This window comes from Sarcophilus harrisii, chromosome 6, assembly GCF_902635505.1.
Source record: "Sarcophilus harrisii chromosome 6, mSarHar1.11, whole genome shotgun sequence".
In the NCBI taxonomy this organism is placed as follows: Eukaryota; Metazoa; Chordata; class Mammalia; order Dasyuromorphia; family Dasyuridae; genus Sarcophilus; species Sarcophilus harrisii.
Genome location: NC_045431.1, coordinates 132605451 through 132629753, shown reverse-complemented (window position 1 = coordinate 132629753; position 24303 = coordinate 132605451). Strand labels below are relative to the sequence as shown.

The 24303-nt window shown below is 33.9% G+C and overlaps 1 protein-coding gene across 5 annotated transcripts in view; it reads right to left on the bottom strand.

Moving 5' to 3' along the window:
* Positions 1–24303, bottom strand: part of TBCK (TBC1 domain containing kinase) — a 296708-nt gene that overhangs the window by 80836 nt on the left and 191569 nt on the right. For 4 of the 5 annotated variants that reach the window (XM_031944192.1, XM_031944193.1, XM_031944195.1 and 1 more), the window contains one exon: positions 13679–13854. In XM_031944192.1, coding sequence (XP_031800052.1) covers positions 13679–13854 — 176 coding nt within the window. Of the gene's footprint in view, positions 1–13678; positions 13855–24303 lie in introns of those variants that run through there. The other variant, XR_004230437.1, reaches the window with a different exon arrangement.

The following is a 24303-nucleotide window of genomic DNA, read 5'->3' as shown; positions in this document are numbered from 1 at the left end:
TTTGGAGCTATTTCTATCTTACATATTCAGACTATTTGTACCCCAGCTATGGTAGAATTTTTCAAGTTCATATTGGTCTGATCAGCCACAGTTAGACACGCTGTTTGTTGCCTTCAATATAGTAAGTAACATTATTTTGGTCATGAAAACAGCCCTTAAAGCAGAAATTGGCCAACTGTGGACCTAAGCACCAAATCTGGTCTCTGTTTTTATACAGCCCAGACTGCTAAGAAAGGCTTTTGCATTTTTAATAAAGTTTTAAAGTAAAAAAGTATTATTAGCTTTCCACCAGCATATGAGTTATTGTTTGTTGACCCTTGATCTATAAGACTATTTGATGAAAATTATAAGAAGTTTGAGGTTTTTAAGAGATCTAAAACTGTGATTTCCCTTAGAATATTAGCTATATTAGAAGCGGCAAACTCTGGCCTACAAAATTACAGACCAGATTGAAATGCTGTTGGGAAATAACAAAATAAATTAAAATATAATAGAACACTGATAATGTTAATTTGAGGTTTTCTAAGTTTGTAGGTGACAGAGACCCATTTTTATTTGAATTTGATACAAACTGAGCTATACCGTTTGAATTAGGCATCTCAGTAACAAGTGCTAAAGCACACACATAAAATAATTTATCACTAAAGTCCTAGCACTAATATCTCACAGCATGGAGGTGATAGGGTCTGGCAGCTCTACAGAGCTGGAAAAATTTTGAGTAGTGCTTAAGATTTTGTGTGACAAACTTAAACATTTTATCAATATTCCATATTTCGTTTTTGTTGGAAAGGATGAAGGAGCAAGGAAGTTTTCAAAAGAATAATGGCTCACTTTTTTTTCGTTTTTTTTTTTTTCTACCTGTCATGTTGAGGTCTTATTTCTTTTCCTATGACTTCATAAAGAAGTTCTAAAAATAAACAAGTACTTTTAAGTGACATGTATATAGTGACTTATGTATTGAAAAGTGTATTTACAAACATTATTTTATTCAAATCTCACAAACAACTTTGTGAGCCGGGTATTGTTACCTTCTTTTCATAGCTAAGCAATCTGAGGCTAACAAAGGCTAACTACTGCATATAAGACAGAATTTGAACTTGAGTCTTTTGGACTCCAATTTCAATCTTCAAATTCCTCTCTCAAAGGAGCAACCAGGTTCAATGCTTCTTCTGTTTTCTTCTAGGTAGGAATCAAAATCTTCCTTAGAGATGAGTAGCCAAGATCCAGAAAAATCTACTCATCACTACTTATGAACTGACTTCAGATTCACCATGGGTACATAGACATTTTAAATGAACAGCACACATTCCAATAGCTATTTATTGAATCATTTGGAACACAAAAATGCTATTTCACTGGCCAAAAAAGAGAAGTTGGATCTTTCAAAAACATCCAACTTAAAGCCCAAGATATACATTTCCTTTGGGGAAAAGCTGGCTCATTTTATTGAAGATGTAAGCTGGTAGAATGCTGAGTTAAAATATATGATCTCTTATCAAAAAAAAAAAAAAAAAGTCATTTTAGTGACTCCTCTGGATTAGAATCAGAATCCCTAAATCAAAGATTAAAAAATATTACAACAATGCACAATTAGAATATTATCAACCCAGTCTGTTTTACCTTCTCCTTATTCTCAGAATTTGGTCAAGGAATTTAAATTATATACCTTCTCTTGACCAGAGTAGGTTAAACTACTCTGCAATACTGTTTGCGTCTTAGGAGCTATAATGGAACTTTAGGGATAGTAATTATGTATATTTAATAAGTAGAAAATATTTACTGAAGTTTCATTATGCATCAAGCATCATGTTATACTAGCACCACCTTCCTGCATAAAAATCTTGTTCCAAAGCTGTGCTGTTTTAAGAAGAGCTCACTATTTCTAATTATTCTAGTAGAGTGCTGGTGTATATTAAACAACAAACTCTACCAAAAAAAATGGTTGCAGATAGGACACAGTTTTAAGTATATGCTGCATTATTAACATTATCGCCATCACTTTCCCAAGTCTGGAAATGCACAAAATAACAAATTGAATCTTGATTTGTAGAGTTTGCCAATTTCTTTTAAGTAAGTACTGATGTTGACAATTTAACAATAGGCTCTGGTGAAAGATGATGTGAACTGGCTCCAGCATACTCCTGTCCCTAACAATGCTTGGCCATCTTCCCAACATCCCTCATGGTCTTGCTCCTCTTTGTACTTCTTTTTCTGGGAAAAGTGATTAAATTTAAACTATTATTGTGTTATGGGCCAGAACTTGAAACAAGGTGCTAAGTCACTGGAATTGATAGAAACAATGCTTATATACTTGGTTCACACCTTTGGAGTTCACACCTTTAGTAGAGTTCACACATTAGCTCACCCATTAGAGTTCACACCTCACACCTTTAGAGTTCACATTTTTAAGAGATCATATATAAGGAGCTCCCACAAGCCAACTAGAGCACTTTGGGAGATTGAGAAGCCAGGATTCAGTTGGGCAGAACGAAGGAAGACAAAGAAGTGGTGGCAGGCTGTCCTGTGGAGAACACTGAAAGCAAGATCCAGAAGGCTAAAGGTGGCTGCATTTGAGATGATTATTATTCAGAACTGAAACTAAGGCTGCTCCCAGAAGCTCCGCAAGAATTCTGCTCCCAGAGAATGATTATATTTTAGAGAAGAAAAGAACATTACATTGTTGTTTCTGGAAAGACATGTCAAATAATCAATCAACCAATGTGCATTTAATTAAATGCTTACTTATGCCCCCGCTTCTTAAGCTGTGGGTCATAACCTTATGTAGGGACTTGTAATTGAATGTGGGGATCGTAAAATTATGATTTGTTATCAGTTAACATTTAATTTGTGTATTTATTTTATATACCTATATACCCAGGGTTACATACAAATTTCTTGGGTGAAAAGGAGTCATGAATAGAAAAAGTTTAAGAAGCCCTGCTATATACTACCACCAACGACTGCGTACAAAGAAAAAAGCAAAAATGGGCCCTGTCCTCTAGGAATTTACATTCTAATGGGGGAGATAAAATGTACAAAAATACATCCATACAAGATACATATTAAATATAGAAGGAAACCTTAGAAGGGAAGATACCTACATGGTTGTTGGAACAAATTATGCTCATCCACTCATTCTGCTAGGGACAGTCTTCACATCCTTACGTTAGACATCTAATGCACTTAAAAGATTTGAGGCTCATCAGTTACCCTCACTCAACCTCCAGAGTTTTACACAACAGAACTTTCTAACTCACAGATATATTGAGATCTCAGAAGGCTGAAGGCATTACTACACTGATGAAAAGCAGGATCCTTCAAGAACTATTTATATATCATTACTTTCAAATTTGACCTGTGGGTATTTTTTGTTTCTTAGGTGTCCAAATTGTTAGTTCCTGCTCTATTCTCAAATACTGCTTGACACTAGTAGTCAGATATTATTTGCTCCACCCTCAGGACCATTAAATTATATTACAAAAATGTATAAGATTACTGTAAATAATATATCTATTCAATTTTATTTTTTGTAATGTAACGTAGAGAGATCTGCTACATTTCTATATTCCTCCAAATAACATCACCTTAGTTTTTGTTATCGAAAGGTTTAAAGTAGTTGTACAGCAAGAACAGCTACCACTCAGATTAAGAGTAGGAATTGTAAAGTAGGTGGCACAGTTAAAGGGCTAGGCCTGAAACTAGGAAGAAACTTACTTGCTGTGTGACTTTAGGCAAGTCACTTGAACCTGTTTGTCTCAAAGGCTAAAACGTTTAATTAAGATTTCTCTTCTTTTTGGTGGGTACTCTATAGCCTCCTAGAGCAGCTACATGATACAGTAAATACAGCACTGGTGCCTGAAGTCAGGAAGAAGGAAGTTCAAATAGTCTTAGGCTTTTACTGGCTGTGTGACCTTAGCTAAGTCACTTAAGTTTGCCTCCATTTCCCCATCTGTAAAATGAACTGAAGAAGGAAATGGCAAACCACTCCAGTATCTTTGCCAAAAAAACCCCAAATGATATCATGAAGAGTCAGACATAACTGAACTTGACTGAATAACCACCACAAGGAACTGGTCTCCCCTTCTGGTCTTGTTGGACAGTCCCCTAACATTTAGAAAACAGTTACATTCTAGATAGAAGGATCTCCTAAAAGGCAGACACACACACACACACACACACACACACTCTCTCTCTCTCTCTCTCTCTCTCTCTTTGTTATATTGAAACCAAAAAAATGCAATTAAATAAAATTAGCATTTTTGTCCCAACAGAGGAAAGAATAAAAAGAAAAAAATTATCCCTGGAAGCATTAGAGGACCACCTCTAATGCCATTTCCAAAAGACTTCTATCATCCCCCCCCCCAGTCAATAATGACCTTCTCCTTCAGACCTCACATAAAATTTTATTTTGTTCTTCTTGGTTACAGTTATATATGATGTGCATCTGCATAGTAAGTTTCTTGAAAGGAGGTCTTTTACAAACTTTGTTATCTCCTCTAGTGCCTAGGGAAGTGCTCTGTACCTAATATAGGCTTAGTAATGTCTATTTTGTTATGTTGCATTGTTCGGTACTGTATTAATACCTGGGAGAAAATACCTGTACATAAAATGAAAGCTGTTTGAACTCTATGTTTGGAATGTCCAAGTTCTAATTAAAGTTTCACCTCAAGTTGCTGTGTTTAAGAACTCCTTGAATTTAAATCATAATAACCACATTCAAGTTCACTTCCAGGACAGAACATTCACAAAGTTCCATGTTGCCCGCCTTGTATGCAAGCACTCTGGGCACACAGTACAATGGAATGTTAAAAATGGGACTCAGTAGTGCTCTAAATACTCTCAATAGAAGAAAGAATGTGGCTACCTCAGTAGAGGGTTTTTCTTCAAAGTATAGCATGTGTTAGGAAAAAACTAAATGCAAACAAACAAAATCAAGTGAAACCACAATACTGATTTTGGTAAAGATTACTGATAGTAGACAAAAATTAACTCATGGGATTGCTTTCCCCTTTTACCTATCCAAAGCTCACCTATTTTTTTTTTCTATTTCTCATCTATATTTTATATATAAATAAGTATGCATTTTGTTTCCTCTGATTGAATCTAACATTTTTGTTACATTTTCATCTTTGTAGATCTTCTTAGGCACTTAAAAAGTGTTTGCTGATGGACTGAATTTTTGAGGGGGATGGAAAAACATAAGTAAATGAATAAACATAAATGTGATTATTTAAAAAGAAAGGAGAGAGAACTAACAACTATAGGAATCAAGAAAGATCAGATCAGAATGTTGTATGTTCAATAAAAGCTCAACAGCTTTTAATGGACTCTGAACCATTCTAGCCAAACTTACTTCCATACTTGTTTGGGAGCCCAAAGAAGCTGCAAATGATTGAGGTAGTAGATAGAGCCCTGGCTCTAGAAACAGGAAGACCTGAGTTTGAATCCAGCCTCAGATACTTAATAGCTATGTGACTTTAGACATTTAACCTCTGTTTCCCTCAGTCTCTTCATCACTACAGTAGGAATAATAACATCACCCATATTCTGGGTTTGTTGTGTGGATAAAATGAAATATTTGTTGAGTGCTTTGTAAACTTTATAATATTACTTAAATGCTAGCTATTATTATTGTTAAAAAAAATCAGGATATAAACAATAATCCAGTTCATAGTCCTATATATTCAGATAATTACACTCAAGACAACAATCCTCAGACAGTAACCTTAACTTCATCAGAACTAAGGAGTTGGGACTAAACAGATAAGATGGTTTATGGAATACTTGGCACTGAAAAGAAAAATTCTTCCACCCAAGTGGATTGACTTCTTGACTCTGACCCACTTTTCCTCAATGCAAGCACCACTGTTTTAGGACTTGGTCAAGGACAGGCAATTCTACTGCCTTTTAAAGAAAAGCCTAGCTTTGGGTCAGCATGCCAGGGCAGAGTTAGTTTCACAAATTCAGAAGCCATTCCTTGGTGGCGATAAGGTACAGCCAGGCACCTCGCTTAAAGAATTCTAAGAATTTCCCACCCTTCCACAATCAGATGATCACAGCATTTATTTTAATACCCACTGTTCTGCCAAGAGCTCACTTGGATTCATGAGCTTTTATTGGAACAGGCAGAGGCACACTGTAAGAATGAACACAGCTGTGCCTTGGGAAATGACTGATGCCAGAATAAGAAAGAAAAACAGTAAGCCCAACTGTGCTTCACACTGATGTACATCTCCAAATATGGCATTACTGAAAAATAAAACAAAAGCCAACAACTACTCTAACAATGAGTTTCAATTCCCCCTCTCTCAAAGGGAAAAAGTAGAATAGAAGAAAAGGAGAGGTTAGTAGAGAGGCATGCACATACTCTTACATGTCCACATCATAAACATAAAACATAAGTATATACAAATAATTAAAAAACACTATATATAAATAATATGGACATAAATGTCCATATATGGTTATTAGCTCCAAATACAGCAGCATCCAAAACTTTAAAAAGGGCAGTTATCAACTCAACAATGAGTTTTGTTTTTTTGTTCCAGAATAACAAGGGACAGAAGGAAAAGGAGGTGAATAGAGGGCACAAATTCATTCATATACCACACACACATAGACACACAGACACAAAACATATGTTTGATTATTTATTATTATAATTATTTAATTATTATTATAAACACACGTGATTACAACAAGGGTAAATATTAGCTCTAAAAGCATCGGTGGATGGCTATCTATACCAGAAAAGAAGGTCGCCAAAACTTTGTTATTTTCTAACCACAGAATCAGAATTTTAAAGATGTAAGGGTTTCTCAAGGATATCTAATCTAAGTCCATCCCCAATCCATCCTTTAGAGTAACTTTGATTTCTGTCAAGTTTTCACAAGGAGTAATTGTTACTGACCAAAGGCAGATAGACCAGAGAGCAAGCATAAATAGGGTTTGTTTTTTTTTAAAGTGGGGAAGATGAGTAAGCACATATTCTCTTATAGCTTCATATTTTAACTAATTATGCTTGTTAATAAGATACAAAACTTAGCTGTTTCTAAGCTGGTGAAGAGCTGCATGTGTTGGGACTGCTTCTTAACTTTGTATGCATTTGTAAAGAGTTTCAGCTGCCTGGTCAAGTTAGCACATTAGAACAGCACACCTGCCCTGTAAATGTTTTCAATCTAATGGTTTCCTTTAGACATTAGAGCCCTTAGCGCATCCATTCATTCATTAATTCAAACATTAAGTACTTCCATGTGCAAACATATCACACATCAAAAGGTTAACTTCAAAAGCCATGTAACAATTAGTTTTGGAAACAAAGGAAGATTTGAGAATAATTTATAACTCTTCCAAATCTACCCAAGATTATTTTAACACATAATCCAATGTGAAAACAGCAGCCAATTGTGATACTAATAATAGCTGGCATTACAGTGTTTAATCCTTGCTACATACTTTATAACTCACAATTATTTCAAGAAATAGATGCTATTATTGTCACCATTTTACAGGTGAGGAAACTGACATTCAGGGATGATAGAATGGACCAAAAGATTTACAACCAAAGTCAAACTAATCATAATTAATCATTTTAATGATTATTAAGAAGAGAGCCTTGTGAATCATGGGTTTGTCTTGGCACTAATATTTACTCTGTGACCCTGACATTTCTAAATTCTGATTGTGAGAAAGTCTCTTAAACTCTGTATGACAATTTTTTTTTCAGTTTTTGTCATTGCTTTTTTTTATTATAGTTTTTTTATTTACAAGATATATACATGAGTAATTTTTCAGCATTAATTGCAAAACCTTTTGTTCCAATTTTTCCCTTCCTTTCCCCCACTCTCTCCCCCAGTGGCAGTGACAATTTATGTAGTATTAGAATGAGAGATAATAACTTGCATGGAGATGTGAAACATTTATGATTTAGTGATTTGATGAAATGGATAATTTTTTTATTTCCTTCAGGAACAAATGATCAAAATTTAGATACATGGATAAGTGACAGGGGAGGGATATATTTTAGTGGGGAAGATGAGTAAGCACAAGAAATAAAGATAAAATAAAAGCAAAATCACTCAATAAAAATGTAAATTTCTACAATATCACATTCTCAATTCAAATATAAATTCAGAAACATTTTTAAGCCAAAAGACTTTTAACTTCAGAATTTTTCATATTATTGTTTTGCTCCATTAAAGTAAATAAATTTAATAAGCAGTTAAGTAAACCATTAAGTAAATAGTTAAGAACTTACTGTAAGGAGAGGTACAATTTATATTATAATAGGAAAGTATAGTTATTTTTGAAGTCCTGTTTGGATGATGACTTCTAACAATGTATTCTTGTACAGAGTTAATTTCATAGGTTTTTATAGGACTTAAAATAAAACACTGTGTAATACTATTTCAGTATTTTTCCAGTCAGTGATTTTGTTGTTGTTGTTCATAAGGTCTTAAAGGAAACTTTCTATTAATGCTTTAAATTCTTACTGCATTTCTTAAAAATCCTTCTTAAGAAGTTTCCTCTATCATCCCCGCCTCAACTCTGTCCTTAGATGTGGAAGAAAAAAAATGTTCTAATCAGTAAAGCCAAGTCCTTTGAATGTTCTACACCTTTTGCTTCCCTGACATATAAAACCTGGTACCTTATTGAGATGCTCTGATTTCCTCTTTAGGCAGAGCTATGGAGATAGTATTGGGAAGGGATGGACTGGAATGCTGTTAACAACTGTGGAAATCTAATGGGGGAGGAAAAGGAATTTATTTTCCTCTGACAAATCCTCATTCTCCTTGACCTTACTAGTGTAGGATGAACCTTATTTCTCTAGACTTAAAAAAAAATTAGTCCTACTTTAATTTCTTCTAGATTCTAAGAAATTTAAGGAAAGATATTTTGGAGTCTTAACAGTAATGACACAGAAACACAAAGAAAGTATGGTTCTAATTACATACTTCAAGGTACCCAACTGAAGCTTCTGTTTCCAAATCATCTACAATTAAGTGAACAATTACAGGAAACAAGTGTATATCTTTCACTTGGTTACTCATTCTGTTTTCAGTGTGCTGGCTATTTTTTTTTTTAATAGGATCCTAGGATCTGTTCTCTCTAAATCTTTGTTTCAACATAAATAATCAAAAATGCTTATCCACTGAGAAATCCACATGAGTGTGTGTACGTGCTAAATGTTGAGAAGTTGTGACCACGTTGGTAAGCTCTGCCACAAATAAAATCCTTTCTTTACTTAAAAAAATTCATAGGATGATAAAGATAGAGCTGCAAGAGATCTTGGAGGTCAATGAATATATATCTTGCCCTCTCATTTTATAGATGAGTACAGGGAGGGTCAAAGACATGAGATGACTTGCCATGGGTCATGTAAAGCAATAGGAGTTGGAGATAAGATTTAACTTTGGGTCTCCCTGACCACAAGCACAGAATTCTCCACTATACCACAATACCTGTTTTATTTCTTAAAATAAGACTAAGACTTATCAAGATCCATCTCTGATTGATAGGTAGTAACTTTTCAGTAGTCATGGAAATCTAGCAGCATCTCAGAGGTCACCTGTGTACATCCTCATTTTACAGATGTGAAAATGAAAGGGTTATCTGGCATCTGTTATTTTGAGTTCTATTCTGGGACTAAACCAAACACATGCAGGTCACTGAACAGTTAACAAAAAAGATCAAGAATTTAGTAAGTTCTTAGCTTCTATAAACAGACTCCTTCATCACAAAATATTTCTGGTCAGTGGGGTAGGGCATGGCCTTTACCAATTCAGCTGGGCTCCCTACTCCATGTGAAGAACACTTCTTATGTTCATAGGTGAACAAGCCACTAAATCAAGGGAAATAGGGGCCAATCAATTCCCAAAAACAGCTTTGTTGTCTTTTAGAGAAAATCCCTTATATGTAAATGGAAGAATGCTGGAAGATTTTCATCATGTTATGGAAGGTCTAGAAGGTAAAATCACTTGTCCAAGGCCATACAAGGTAGTAGGGGAATGAAAGAGAAGAAGTATTTATTAGGAGTCCAGACTCCGAATTAATTACTTTACAATTATTATTTCATTTGATCCTCTCAACAACCCTGGGAGAAAGGTATTATTGTGATTTCTACTTTACAATTCAGGAAATATGCAAGCAGAAGTTAATTCACTTATCCAGGATTACTTAGCTCACAAATGTTAAAGGTCAAATTTGAACTCAGGTCTTCTTAACTTCAGGTTCTGCATTCTATCTACTTTTCTGACTAAATCTAATTATGAATGCAAAATTAGTCCTACTAAAAGTTTATCTAGTCTAAGGTGTTTTTCATTTGCTTTATAAATAGCACAGTGAAGACAGATTCTTCAACTGAATTGCTGAATATCATTAAAACTTGTGTATTCTTGAAGCCCATAGGACAATGCTTTACACATATTTGTATACCATTGGGGAATACTTTTATGCGTGTGCACGAGCACATACACACATACCTGAGTTGTACATTCATAGGTGGGAAATAAAGTTGAACTCCAAACTCTAATACATCTATGATCTCATCAATATGGGAATTCTCTCCAATGATGCTGGTTGTGATCCACATGCCTTCCCATGTGATGGATTCTCTTGTCTGTGTCCTCTCATAAACTCATTACTGTGGGCACACCCAATGTGCCTTCCCCCCCCCCAAAAAAAAAATAGAGCTTTTTGTTTTATCCATGAAATTAGATCCTTTTTCTTGCATTTTTCCTCAATGGGTAGATTCTTCTATTCACAATCTTCTATTCAGACTGTGGTTGTTGAGTTCAACTCAATAAATACATATTGAGACCAGTGCAAAATGAGGCTGTGTAGGCAAGCCACTCAGGGTGCAATGGAAAAAGGGATCCTCTGATTGATACTTTTATAAATGTATATGTTTTAATGCCAGAAAATTTCACTCTTAAATCAATTAGCTGTTAATTTTGCTAAAAGTCATGTCACATGTCACAAATACAAGCTCAAAGTTTGCCATGTAGAGCAAAACAAAGGAGACATGATTTCCATTTGTCTAAGGCACACAAATCCCTTGTATAAACTCTGAGTGTCTACTATGTGAAAAGTGCTGCACTCTTTAAAGCAAAAAAGTGGATGAGAGAGGCCTTGGCACCAGATGAAATAATTCTACTGGCACATTCTTTAGGAATTTTGGGATTGCACTAAAACAAAAAAGAAAAGGTCATTTAAAATATAAGCTTAAATGATGTATTAGGATAAGGAGGTGTGTGTGTAACACTAGATGGCTTCTAAAGACCCTCCTAGCCCCAAGATTCTGATTCTACAATAGAAGCCAACAGATTAGAAGGCAATAGAAGTTGGGAGACTCACTTTTCTGGAATGGATATCCTTCTATCACTGATAATGGAACCTCAATAACAGAAAAAATAACAGCAGTAGACAATCACAATGATAGGGGAGGACCTACTTCTATGGCCCATGTGATTACAACTGTAATTTATTTATATGTTATCTTCATAGGATCATAGATTTGTAATAGGAAGCAGCCTTTAGAGATTATTTCTCACAAAGCCCTTTGTAATTTAAAAATATTACACTATAAAACATCCATAACTTGGGATGTCAGTGTGCTAGCTATGTAAACTATATTTAAAAACCAGATGAATATTTTTCTGAGAGAGTATATGCAATTCAGTTCTACTCAACATACTTATAAAATATGTGATTTTATAATCACTTAACCTCTCAAAGCCTCCTTTTTCTCATCTACAAAATGAAGATGACAATTGTATTGCTTTCCTTATAGGGTTTGTGAGGAAAGAGATTTATAAACTGCAAAGTACCATATAAATATGTTATCAATATGGTAATCTTGTTATCTCTTGGGGCTATTTTTGTTTGTCATAGGATCTGAAATAAGAATAAGTGACATTTGACTATATAATAGAGCTTTTCTAAAGTTTAATAAATTGGTTTTCTGAAGCTTTCATAGATTTCCATTATTCCTACATTCTAGTTATCAGAGTATAAGCCATATTCTCACTTCCTTCATTCTGTCTTTCTTCCAAACAACTACCAATATGTAATTATTTCCCTCAGTACAAGAGATATTAACTTTGTAATATTAACCCATTTAGCAATTCAAACTTTCCAAACAAAAATTTTCAATGCAAATATGTTTATAAATATTTGTTTAGTAACTCGTATTTTGATTTTCCTAGCCTTTGGTGTGCTATACTAGTCCTTGTTTTTATAAATATGTTCAGAAATATATTATTCTTTTAAGATTCTGGCTTTTAGGAATTTTAAACCTTTTTTATGTCTGTCAATGACCCCTTTGGCAATCTAGGTATGCTTATGGACTCTTTATCACAATAATTTTTAAAATGAATAAAATAAAATACATATAATTACCAAGGAAAGGAAAAGCTAATGAAAATAAAAATGTTATTTCCCCCTTTCCCCTCCAATTAAAATTCATAGAGCTTTTGAAATCTATCCATATATCCCATTTGGGGTCTCAGGACCCTAGATTAAGAACTTCCTGTTCTAAGAAAAAGGATTATGCCTGTTGAACAAAATCAGGGTCATATTTATATGGCATTTAATGAATAAAATTTGTTGTCGATGGAGGGACAGATATAATCATAAATGTAATTCACTATTTATGTATATGTGAAGAAGTGAGGGAACCCTAGAAAGAACTGGGGGTTGAATAGTGATTTTATATATATATATATATATATATATATAATCACAAATATTTTCAACATATTTTAAAGAATGAGAAAAATGCATCAATACAGTTTTTACCCCCCTGAGGCAATTGGGGTTAAGTGACTTGCCTAGGGTCACACAGCTAGGAAGTGTTAAGTGTTTGAGATCACATTTGAACTCAGATCCTCCTGACTTCAGGGCTGGTGCTCTAACCACTGTGCCACCTAGCTGCCCCCATGAATATAGTTTTAAAAGATCATTCTATATGTTTACTTCTTTAAAGTTAAAGTAACTCCATCTATCTTACTAAGTTTGGCAAGATATGCATCCTTTTATATGGGCAAATTGTAAGGCAATTTTGTAAAAGAAAAAAATTAGTTAAGCTATGGTTAGCAGTTTAACACATTTTTTAAAAAATAAAGAAATATAACTGATAATCTTGAAAGATATTATACAGAAAAATTATTTCTTTTTAATTAAAATAAAAGTTGAATATCTTTTCTAAAATTTAGTTCACTTGTCAAGTAATAATAAAGAAGTACAAATTTCCATTTTGGATATATTCCCTAATCCTTCTTGGGCCATTCATTCTTCTAAAACTACTTTACAGACAAGTTAACATAAAGTGAATTTACTAAAACTGCTGGATTTTGAATCAAAAGAACCTGAGTTCAAAACTTGGTTTTAATACTTAGTAACTGTGACCCTAGGCAAGTCACTTTTTTTTAAAACCAATCTGAGCCTCAGTTTCCTCAATTGTAAAATGAGAATGTTGGACTAAACTCCAGAGGCTTATCCCAGCTCTAAATGGGAAAAAATGCATAGTCAAAATAGTCAGAAAATACATTGGTTACTGACCTCATCACATAAACAAATGACTCCAAGTGCTCTGCTAAATATGTTTACATTATAAAGTATACAAATGATGTTAACAAATTGTATGTATGATTAGATGAAATAAGATGTCGAGACATACCAGATTTGTCTTGGGAGCATCCTGAGACTCAGCAGAAAAATAAGGCAGGGAATTTCTCACTCCATTGTTGTCAGAAGATCGTTTGGGTGGTTGTGCATGTTGTCTATAAGTAGCACTTTTTGGAGTCCAGCAGAACAAATTGATTGACTCATGGACACAACGCTCGATGTCAATTTCTGTTTAGGGAATGAAAATAAAATAAAATAAAATAAAACACCTTTAATAAGATACCTGTAATAATTTTTCTTCACAATTCCTATAATGAATTCAATGCTCCCAGAGGCATAACTGGTTAAAAAGGTTTTGAAGTTTTCAACAGAATTACAATCAACAAATTGTATGAAAAAGGTAAGTTGGTAGTACAGTGGACAGAGCCCCAGGTCTAGAGTTAGGAAAACTTGAGTTCAAATTCTGCCTCAGAAACATACTACTTTTGTGATCCTGGGCAAGTCACTAAACCTGTTTGCCTCAGTTCCCTCATTTGTAAAATACGATAAGAACATCACTTACCTCCTAGGATTGTTGTGAGGATCAAATGAGATAATGATTGTAATTTCTTATATTTAATAAGAGTTATATTAATATTAACTGTTAGCTATAATAATATTTAGATCACTAATAAGAGAAACATACACTATAACTATTGTAAGGTTTCATGACTTACTCAACAAATTGACAAAGATGATAAAAGCAGTCAGTGTTGTTGGAGAGACTATGAGCAGGAAGGTACACTATTAATTTGGGGGCAATAATGAATAAATCCAACTATTCCAGAAAACAATATAGAATTATAACAGAAAGGTCACTGGATTGTCTATAACCAATCTTATTGCCAGGCATCTGTCATGCTTTATTTTTTGAAGGGAGGAAAAAACAACAATCTGAAAACAAAGGGGGTACCCAAAGATTATGGAATGGTTGAACAAATTGTGACATAGGAATGTAATGGAATACTGTTATGCCACAAGAAATGATACATATGAAGAACTCTGAAAAAACATGGAAATAATTTTATGAGCTAATAGAGGCAAAAGCAAGCAGAATCTAAAAATCAATATATACGACTACAATAATGCAGACATAAAACATGCTTCCCTTTTTTTTTTTTTTTTTTTTTTTTGATAGAGTTGGTGTAGAATGCTGCTTACAGCAGCCAATGTGCTCACTGAGTTGGCTGCTTCTACTTAGATGGTTTTTTTTTTTGTCTTTTTTCCTTTCTTTCTTTCTCTTTCTTTCTTTTTTTCTCTTTTTCTTTCTCTCTTCCCCTCCCCTTTCCTCTTTTCTCCTCTCCTCTCCTTTCCTTTCTTTCTAATAAAGGAGGACTCATTGGTGGGAATCAGAAGGGAATAAATATCCAGAGATGACTGATATGACAGAAATAAAGAAGTGAGTTTTGACCAGTTCTTCCCTTACTATGCTCCAAAAAGCACAACTTTCTTTTTTAAAATAAAAATATGACCAGAACGAAAAAAAAATTAAGGAAATGGATTAGTAAAAATGTTACTTTTAATATGATGATTTGTGATGTATTAAGGAATTCTTTGTTACTGTCATAATGTTCATAATTACATGGAAAGGTATATCTTATTGTCTCATTCAAGCCTTATAAAATAAATTAGATTTATGCATGTAATTCAGTTCACCTCTTCCTTTTTTTCACCATATTATCACTGTAAAACTGGAGCAGTGTGGGAGAGGGCTAATGACACTGATCTCTAAGTATCCAGGTCCAGGTTAACTAACTCAATTTTTACTGATATTCTCATTGTTTTGTTTTTGTTTCTGTTTTTAACAAGAAACACTGATACTTAGGATTGATTATAAGGTAATCAACTCTAAAGTTCATGATTTCCTTCTTTTGGTAATTTCTAGAATGAATAACAGAATCCTTTAAATAAAACTTGGAGGGAGAGAAAGAGCTAGCAGAAGAATGAGGGAGATTAATTGCCAACAAATTAAAAATTGCCACTTGCATTTAAGTTTTTGTTTCCTTTTATATTTTGAGTTTTGAGGGGATTATTATACACATTAACTTTAGGGGGAAATATGTTAATATATAATGATGTATGTTTTGTATGTGTATATAGGAATCTGAGCCAGGTATTTGAATCGTTTCCTTTAAAAAAAATTGTTTTTATCCAATAGGATAGGGGCGCCTAAGAACAATTTTTAATACTTTTTTTTAAGTGCTTGAATTTCAAATTTTCTCCCCTCCTTCCTGCCTCATTGAGAAAGCAAATGATTTGATATAGATTATACATGTGCAGTCATGCAAAACTTATTTCCATTTTAGTCATGTCCCAAAACAAAACACAGATAAAAAACCCCAAGATGCCATATGGGCTCTTGTAACTGAATGAGAGGTTTGTAAAATTATGATTTATATCTGTAAATGTTTGATGTATATATCTATTTTTATTCCTATAAATATCCAGGATCTTGTAAAAACTTCTCAGGCAAGGGGTTGTGAATGGAAAAAGTTTAAGAAGCCCTATATATACAATGTTCTGTTTCTGCTCATCTCCCTTTGCATCAGTTCATGTAAGTGAATGAAGAGTTCAGTTTCTTTCCCCAACATTACACTAGAAACAATTAGAAGCCAAAAGTTAAATATCTAGTCAAAGGAAGTTTCTTCTATTCCTCCTTCAAAGTTCTCATGCCAATTGACCACTAAGGTATCATGAATTCCTTTGGTAGTATGGCAATGGATTCCTTCTTAGAATAACATTTTCAAATATATAAAATAAAATAGAATGATAACTGAAATCAAATTTATATTAAATAAATTAACAAAATATTTTTTAAAAGACTAAGTTCAAAGTGCCCAGGTTAAAAACCTCCTGGGCTAGACTATTTAAGAACCTTCCAATCTCTTTCAGGTCCCTTGACACCCTCAAAATGCACTTTAAACACCAATCTCTGATGTTTTTGTTTTCCTTAATATTAGTTTCCCTCTCTCATGCAGTATATCAGAGGTTTATGGCACAGCCAAAATATAAAATATGTTTAATCAATATGAGAAAAAGTCTGTTATAACAATGTTGACATTGTTTTTGACTTTATTTATTTGTTTGTTTTAAAAAATGTGTTGTGTTCCTTCCAGATTTATTTCAAACTGTTATTGAAATGGGCTATTTTAATTAATTCTCATGCCAAGTTTTGTACAAAATTGCTTCTCCACTGCTTCTTTTGCAGGGTACTGCTACTCACAATTAACCATTATTTTCCATAACAAATTAATTCATTTTGTAAAGCCAGTGTTCTCTCGATTAATATTTCTCATCATCCAGTGATGAGATTAAATAACAGCTGACTAAGTTTCTTTTTTTCTGGGTTTTTTTTGTTCCTTGTTCTAGTGATAGTTCTGTATCAAATAGAGAAGGCCTGTATTGGTGTCTAGTTTTTTTTTTTTTCCCCTCTATTATCTTGAGGGGTTTTGATTTGCTCATTTCTTTAAGCAATTAAAAAATTTTATTTTTGAGGATCTCTGATTGTTTTGCTTTTACTTATTTATTTATTTTTGGTACTTTTTTTTGTTCTAGAAAAACATGTTGAAATTAAACTTTGGTCTCTAGTTGCATAACTCTACCATGTTTCTGAAATTCCTTACACAGGAGTACAGTTATCCACAGATGTGTCATAGCTCTCATTTCTGACTAGAGACATGAGGACAGGGATCCTGTTTGGGCAAAACTTTTTGTTTTCTAAGTTGAGTAGGCACAGGTAGCCCAGTGAAGAAAATGCAGGATTTGGGATTAGGAAGATTTTACTTTAATTCTACCTTGGATGCTCTCTAGCTGGAAGATTCTGGACAAGTCACTTAATCTCCCCGTGCCTCAGTTTCCTCATCTGTAAAATGGTAGCAATAATAGTACCTATCTCTCAGGGTTGTTGTCTGGATCAAATGGAATTAACATATGTAAAGTAAATTGCCATGTAAGTGTGCTATTATTATTTACAATAATAACAAATTATTATAAATAATAAAGTTAGGTAAAATATTGCTATAATTACTGTTAATAGCAATATCATTGCCATTGACAATATCCTTGATTAATATGATTAACTAACAACAACATTATTATTAATAGCAATATTTTCACTTAACTGTAACCTTTCCTGAGGGTACTCTACTGAGAAGACCAATGGGGAGAGCAATATATTTTCTTTTCAGAATGTAAGGATAGATAATAATGCATATATTAATGTAATATTTGAGTACTGAGATGGCCTGTGGAATGGGTGCAAATAGATATGAGTATATCACAAAGCATAAAGGCCCTTAGGGTAAATGCTTATCTGATGAGGGCTTTACAGGGAGCATATGAGAGACATCTGTAGTTTCTAGTAGGTTCCAAGACAATTCTTAAAAGTCACTTCTCTACTTTACATGTAGTTGGAACTTCTCCAATAAGTCAGGGAGTTACAGTCCACTTGAGCATGCTATCTCATAGTTGCATAATCAAGTATTTACTCATTTACCATTTATAGGAGTATGTGGCAATGAGGGAGCTAGTTACTTTCATGGCTGGACAAATAGATCAAATCTTATTAGAACAAAGGTAATCAAAAGAAAAAAACTGCATAGGTCCTAAATCATAAATTAGGAGTTATAAGGGGACTCAGAGAACATCTCAATCTCTGTATTTTACTAATGAAGAAATGGGATCTCAGATATGTGCAATATCTTGTCCAAGGCCACATAGATAATAAAGGGAAGAAACAGAACTGAAACCCTTATGATACATAACTTCAAACAGTGTGTATTTCCTACTACACCATGATCTCTTTCTCTATAAGAATTATTATCCCCATTTTATAGATGAGAGAATTGAGCTTCAGAAGCTTCATATAGCTTTCTCATCATCACAGAGGAGTAAATATTTGCATTTAAATTTGGACAGAAATCTTCTGACTCCAAACCAATGATTTTTCTGATATCCCATATTACTTTCAGTTTATTATTTAATAAAAAGATGAACTCAAACACTAACCTAGGAAAATTCTATGTTTTGCTTTTAAGAGCAAAAAGGGAGGACTTGGTTATTCAGTCTAAAATGCACCTTTTTCATGTATCCCTACAAGGTAATCAAGTAAAATTCCTCTGCATAATGAGGCAAGGCTCTATTGAACTGGAAACAATAGGAATTTAATATTGATATTTCAAAGAGGTAAATCCACCAACTTTCCAGTGCATTAACCTTAACCTCTGCCTATAACAAAGCTTTCTTCAGGGTTACAGACATTGAAAAAATTTGTTGCTTTAGCTGAAGAGGGCCAGTGAAAACCAAATCCCTTAACTTTGTAACATGTTGCTGCAGATAGGGCTGCAAAACAGCCAGAAGAAAAAAAACAGTATCACTGGTTTGTTAGTCCTGACAATTGCTAAATGGGATTGGTTTTGTTATTCCTCAGTGCTCATCAAAAGCTGAGGATTCATTGATAGCTGAATAGCATATAGTCCTAAAAAAGGGCCGGAGGGCACCCAAGGCTCGAAAAGCCCCCACAAAACCCCAAAAGATAATAAAAAAGACAATTTTATTTGCAAATCACAACAGAAACATCTGACATTTATAGAGAGCTTTATATATATCACTTCATTTCCATAACATTTTACTTTTATTATTTCATTTGGTCAGTGTAGAAAGCCAGAATTCTGGAGAAGTATACTTGAAACAAGGTATTAATTCAGTGGAATTGATAAGACAATAAGAAAATAAAAAATGTTCTAGTTTAGCATGGTGATTAATAGCTCTCTAGTTCAGTATGACTGATTTAATCCTAAAACAAGGTGTTAACTCAGTGGAATTAAGATTATGATTCTCTAGTTTACATGTATTTAGTATATACTTCTGCAAGGTGACCCCTATTCTACAAGACTGACATCTATGATGATGTACTTGTAATAGTATTTGTATATTTGTATATATGTGATTGTATAAGGACCAACAAGGATTGGAAGAGAGACATTCCATCTCTCACTGTCCTGGTGGCTCTCCTGCTTCCTTCATTCCTCCATTAAGAAGACCAAGGCCCATCTGAAGGTCCTCCAGAAAGCTAACCTGGCCCCAAGTGAAGGAGACAGACTGTGAAGTTGATGATAAAGCCTTTGGACTTTATCCCTTACTATTCTCATGGTGATTACTCTGCCGAAACCAAGGCCCATTCGGAGGACCTTCAGAAAGCTAAATCAGAACATTACAGGTCAGAGTAATCAAAAAGAGCACTAGATTTAGTGAGAGAGCATCTAGGTTCATTTCCCTGCTTTGCTGATAATAGTGACAATAATAATGAAAATGACAGCTAACAATTATTAAAACCTACTATGTGCCTACCACTGTGCTAAATGTTTTCAATTATTATCTTATTTTACAAGTATGTCATTTATAATTATTATCTCATAATAACCTTGGAAGGTAGAGGCTACTATCTCCATTTTACAGCTGAGGAAACTGAAGCAAAAGAGATTAAGTGATTTTTCCTGGGTCCGGACAAATTTGAATTCAAGACTTCCTCATTCAAGTTCCAGTGCTTTATCTACTGGGCCACCTAGCTGCCTTTGCAATCTAGGCAGACCTCTCTCCCTCCTTATAGCCAATGATATTTTATTATATTCATACACCACAATTCATACACTACTAATTGCTGGTATCTAAGTTCTTTGAGGTCAGGAATATCTGACCTCTATCTCTATCTCCAGGTTCTTCTAGCATGGTAACTGACTCATAAAAGGCTTGCTGAATTGAATCTCCAACTTTTTTGTTATTACCATTATTCTGCCATGAACATTTCCACACATATGGGTTTTTCCCAGTTGTTAATAACATCCTCAGGATACAACACTAGTCATAGAATCTCTGTATCAAAACATATGAACAGCTATTTAAACACAGTTTTAATGGTTTAATGATAATCAATTATCTGATTTACTAGTTTGTAGCAAATTAGAAACAACAAACTGAGAGAAGCAAGGAGGGAGTCTGCAAATTAAAAAGGAATAGACTAAGAAGAAACTATAAAATAAATTGTATAAAATATAAAATAATCATAAATTGGGGTGATCTAAAATCTTCAAAGTGTACTTGGTTTATTAAGCAAATAGTAAGTGATCCTTCTGGCACGGGTCATTTTGAAAAGTACACTCTGTAAAACCTATTAGAGGGGCAGCTAGGTGGTACAGTAGATAGTGCACCAACCCTGAAGTCAGGAGGACCTGAGTTCAAATCTGGTCTCAGACACTTAACACTTTTCTAGCTGTGTGACCCTGGGCAAGTCACTTAACCCCAATATGCTTCAGCAAAAAACCAAACCAAACCAAAGCCAATAAAAAAACTTGTAAGAGGATAGCAAGGATGCAGTAGACAGAGTGCTGGGGCTGATGTAGAAAACCCTATTATCACGAGTTTAAATCTAGTCAAAGACACTAGCTGTGTGGCTTTAAGTAAGTCATTTAACATAGTTTGTCTTAGTTTTTTCAACTGTAAAATGCCCTGAAGAAGGAAAAGGAATGTCACTCTAGTATCTCTGCCAAGAAAACCCAAAAGGAGTCATGAAGAGGTGGACGTAACTATAACAACTGGGCAACAGAGACCTTTGTGACCTGGGCCATTCTGAAAAACAAGGTCTGTAAAGTCTATTAAACTATACAATCTGTAAATATTTACAAGTTAGCCACATCATCCACTTCATAGGGGCAACAACATTCTCTGAAAGTCTTTTTCCATCTAGCGACTGGAAAGAACTCATTAAAGTCATAGAATAGTGTAACTATGCAAATTAGGGTGGACTTTTTTATTCCTGCTGTGTATGTAGCAATAATCCTGGATTTTTGGTTCTTCTAGACAAAAACTTAGAGTGAGAGTCTGTAACAGAGTCCAAATGTTTCACTGGATAGGGAAAAAGCATCAGACTTTGTATCCAAAACACCATACTGATAGAATTTTTTTTTTTATTAATCATGTTTGATTCTTCATAATCTCCTTTGAAGTTTTCTTGGTAAAGATACTGGAACAGTTTGCCATTTTCTTCTTAAGTTCATTTTACAAATGAGGAAACTAAGGGTTAAGTGTTTTGCCTAGGGTCACACAGCCAGTAAGTATCTGAGGCTAGATTTGAACGCAGATCCTCTTGACTCCAGCCCTTTATCTATCCACTGTGTTACTTAGGATATTATGCAATACACAAAATCATTGTTTAAAATATCATTTTCAAATAAAAAAATCTGACCTTATGTGCACTAATGCAAAACCAAGAATAAATTCTACAATCCAGAAAGGCTTACTTAACATGGGAGCTTATAACTAAAGGCAGCAGTGAATGAAGAAATGGGTCATGAGAAAACAGCTACACATATGAGGAAAACTGTATTTTTTCAGGAAATCCTGATCTCCTTTAAGGTTTTTTTCAGTATGCCCAGCAAGATCAAAGAAGAATGAAAAATGCTCAATAATAATTCAAAAGAAAGGTATCTGAAAAAAATATCTTGTAGGATTAAATCTTAATTAGCTTGTTTTTAGGTCATTAGGAAGTATTCTTCCCTGATTTGGCCAAGAGGATCTGACTTAAGTATATAAAGGAAAGTCAGAGGCTATCACATTCTCAGCTTTACAAAATTTATGAAGGTTATTAGCACTTTAATCCAGATTCAATACCAAAGTCTCAGTTGGACCACATTCATTCACTGTAGATCCATTCAACCAAAACAGACTGCCTTTTGTTAGTAAGTGGCTCCTTATTGCTTCTAGGATCAAACATGAAATCCTCTTTTTGGTTTTTAAAGTCCTTTACAATCTGGTTCCTTCCTACCTTCCCAGTTTTCTTATACTTTACTCTCTTCCACATACTCAATGAACAAGATTCTGGCTTTCTTCCTCTTTTTTGTTTTGTTTTGTTTTGTTTTTTTGCACATGATAATCCATGTATTTTCACTTGCTGTCTCCCACTGCTGGGATTTTATTTTTCCTCACCTCTGCTTCCTGGCTTTCCTGAATTCCTAACTAATATACCACCTTCTGCAATATGGTATTTTCAACCTCTCTTAATGTGAGTGCTTTCCTTCTGAGATCCAATTTATCTTGTTTATATCTTGTTTGTTCTAGATCAATGGTTCTCAAACTTTTGTTCTCAGTATCTTCATGAAGTTAAAAAACTATCGAGGATCTGTTCAAAGAGTTTTTGTTCACATGAGTTATATTTATAGCTATTTACTATATTAGAAATAAAAAATAATTCTGAATTTTTAGACCCTCTGAAATGGTTTCAGAAACCCCAACAATTCTTTGGACTACATTTTGAGGACCACTGTAGGTGTTTGAATAGTCTCCTTCCCTTTTCCCCATTAGATTTTGTGAGCTCCTTAATTTGTATTACTAGTATAGTAGAACATACTAGGTGCTTAATGCTTACTAACTTGACAACCATTATGAGCAGAACCCCATGCTAGGGTATTGCCATTGCTATTTTATTTCCAAAACCATTCTTTCATTAAGTTTGGACACAATTTATTTATTATTTGGCACTATTCTCTATAGGAAGATAATGGCAACCTTTTCACAAATAATATTTTTCTATCTCTAGAAACTTGAGGGAAATAGGGTAGCAGTGAATACTTTCATCCTTCAAGTAAAGTCTTCTGTGAAATTTCCCCTTTCTACAGCTCAAAGCTACCTCTCCCTCTTCCACTCACAATATATTTCTTGTATTAGTTATCTTTTTAGTACATCTTTACTTCTCAGTGACATGGCAAGTTCCTCTCATTTTGTTGATTGAGGAATGGTCAAGGGGCTGAGTTATTCTTCTAATAACTATGAATTCTAATCATGCATCACCAACTTTCTCCTGGCTCTCCCAACCCTCAGATATGGGGTCATACAGACTCTGACACACCTGAATAATATATTTTGCATATATTTGCATTTTGCCTCTCCAATATGAATGTGAGCTCTTTCCTATCTCTAGTAGTTGGTCCAATATCTGGCACATAATAAAGACTTAATATATATATGTGGACTATCTTAAGAGGAATAGCTATTAAGAAATTAAAGAAAAGTAAAATTTCTTATTAAGTGAAATGAAACTTCAAAATGTTTTTATCTTTGACTTTAATATCCACCCGTGAAAGAAGGCAAAATTCTCTCATTTATTTATACCATATTTAAAACCCGATTCAAAGTTGAGTAATCTCATTTCTTTTTTTCCTCTTTTTATTGGGGGAGGGTGACAAAGTAATTAGGATTAAGTGACTTAGGCTCACACAGCTAGTAAGGCAGATTTGAACTCAGGTCCTCCTGACTGTAGGACTGGTGCTCTATTCTCTTGCACAATCTAGCTACTCTGGATTATTGGATTTCTTGTGAACAAAAGAGGCAAATAAATGCAAACAAATAAAAGAGGCACCAAAATATGAAGACCTATGCCAGATCTAGACTAAATCTCCCAACTATAAGATCACAAGGGCTGCAAAATGCTATTGTGATGGAGCTAACGATAATACTCATTAAAAATGATGATTATAATTAATAACACTTTTATTTTCATGGGCAGCAAAGACAAACAAGTCTTTTCAAATAATAATATTTATTTTTAAAAATTATAAAATATAAATACATTTTAAATAATAAAAACAT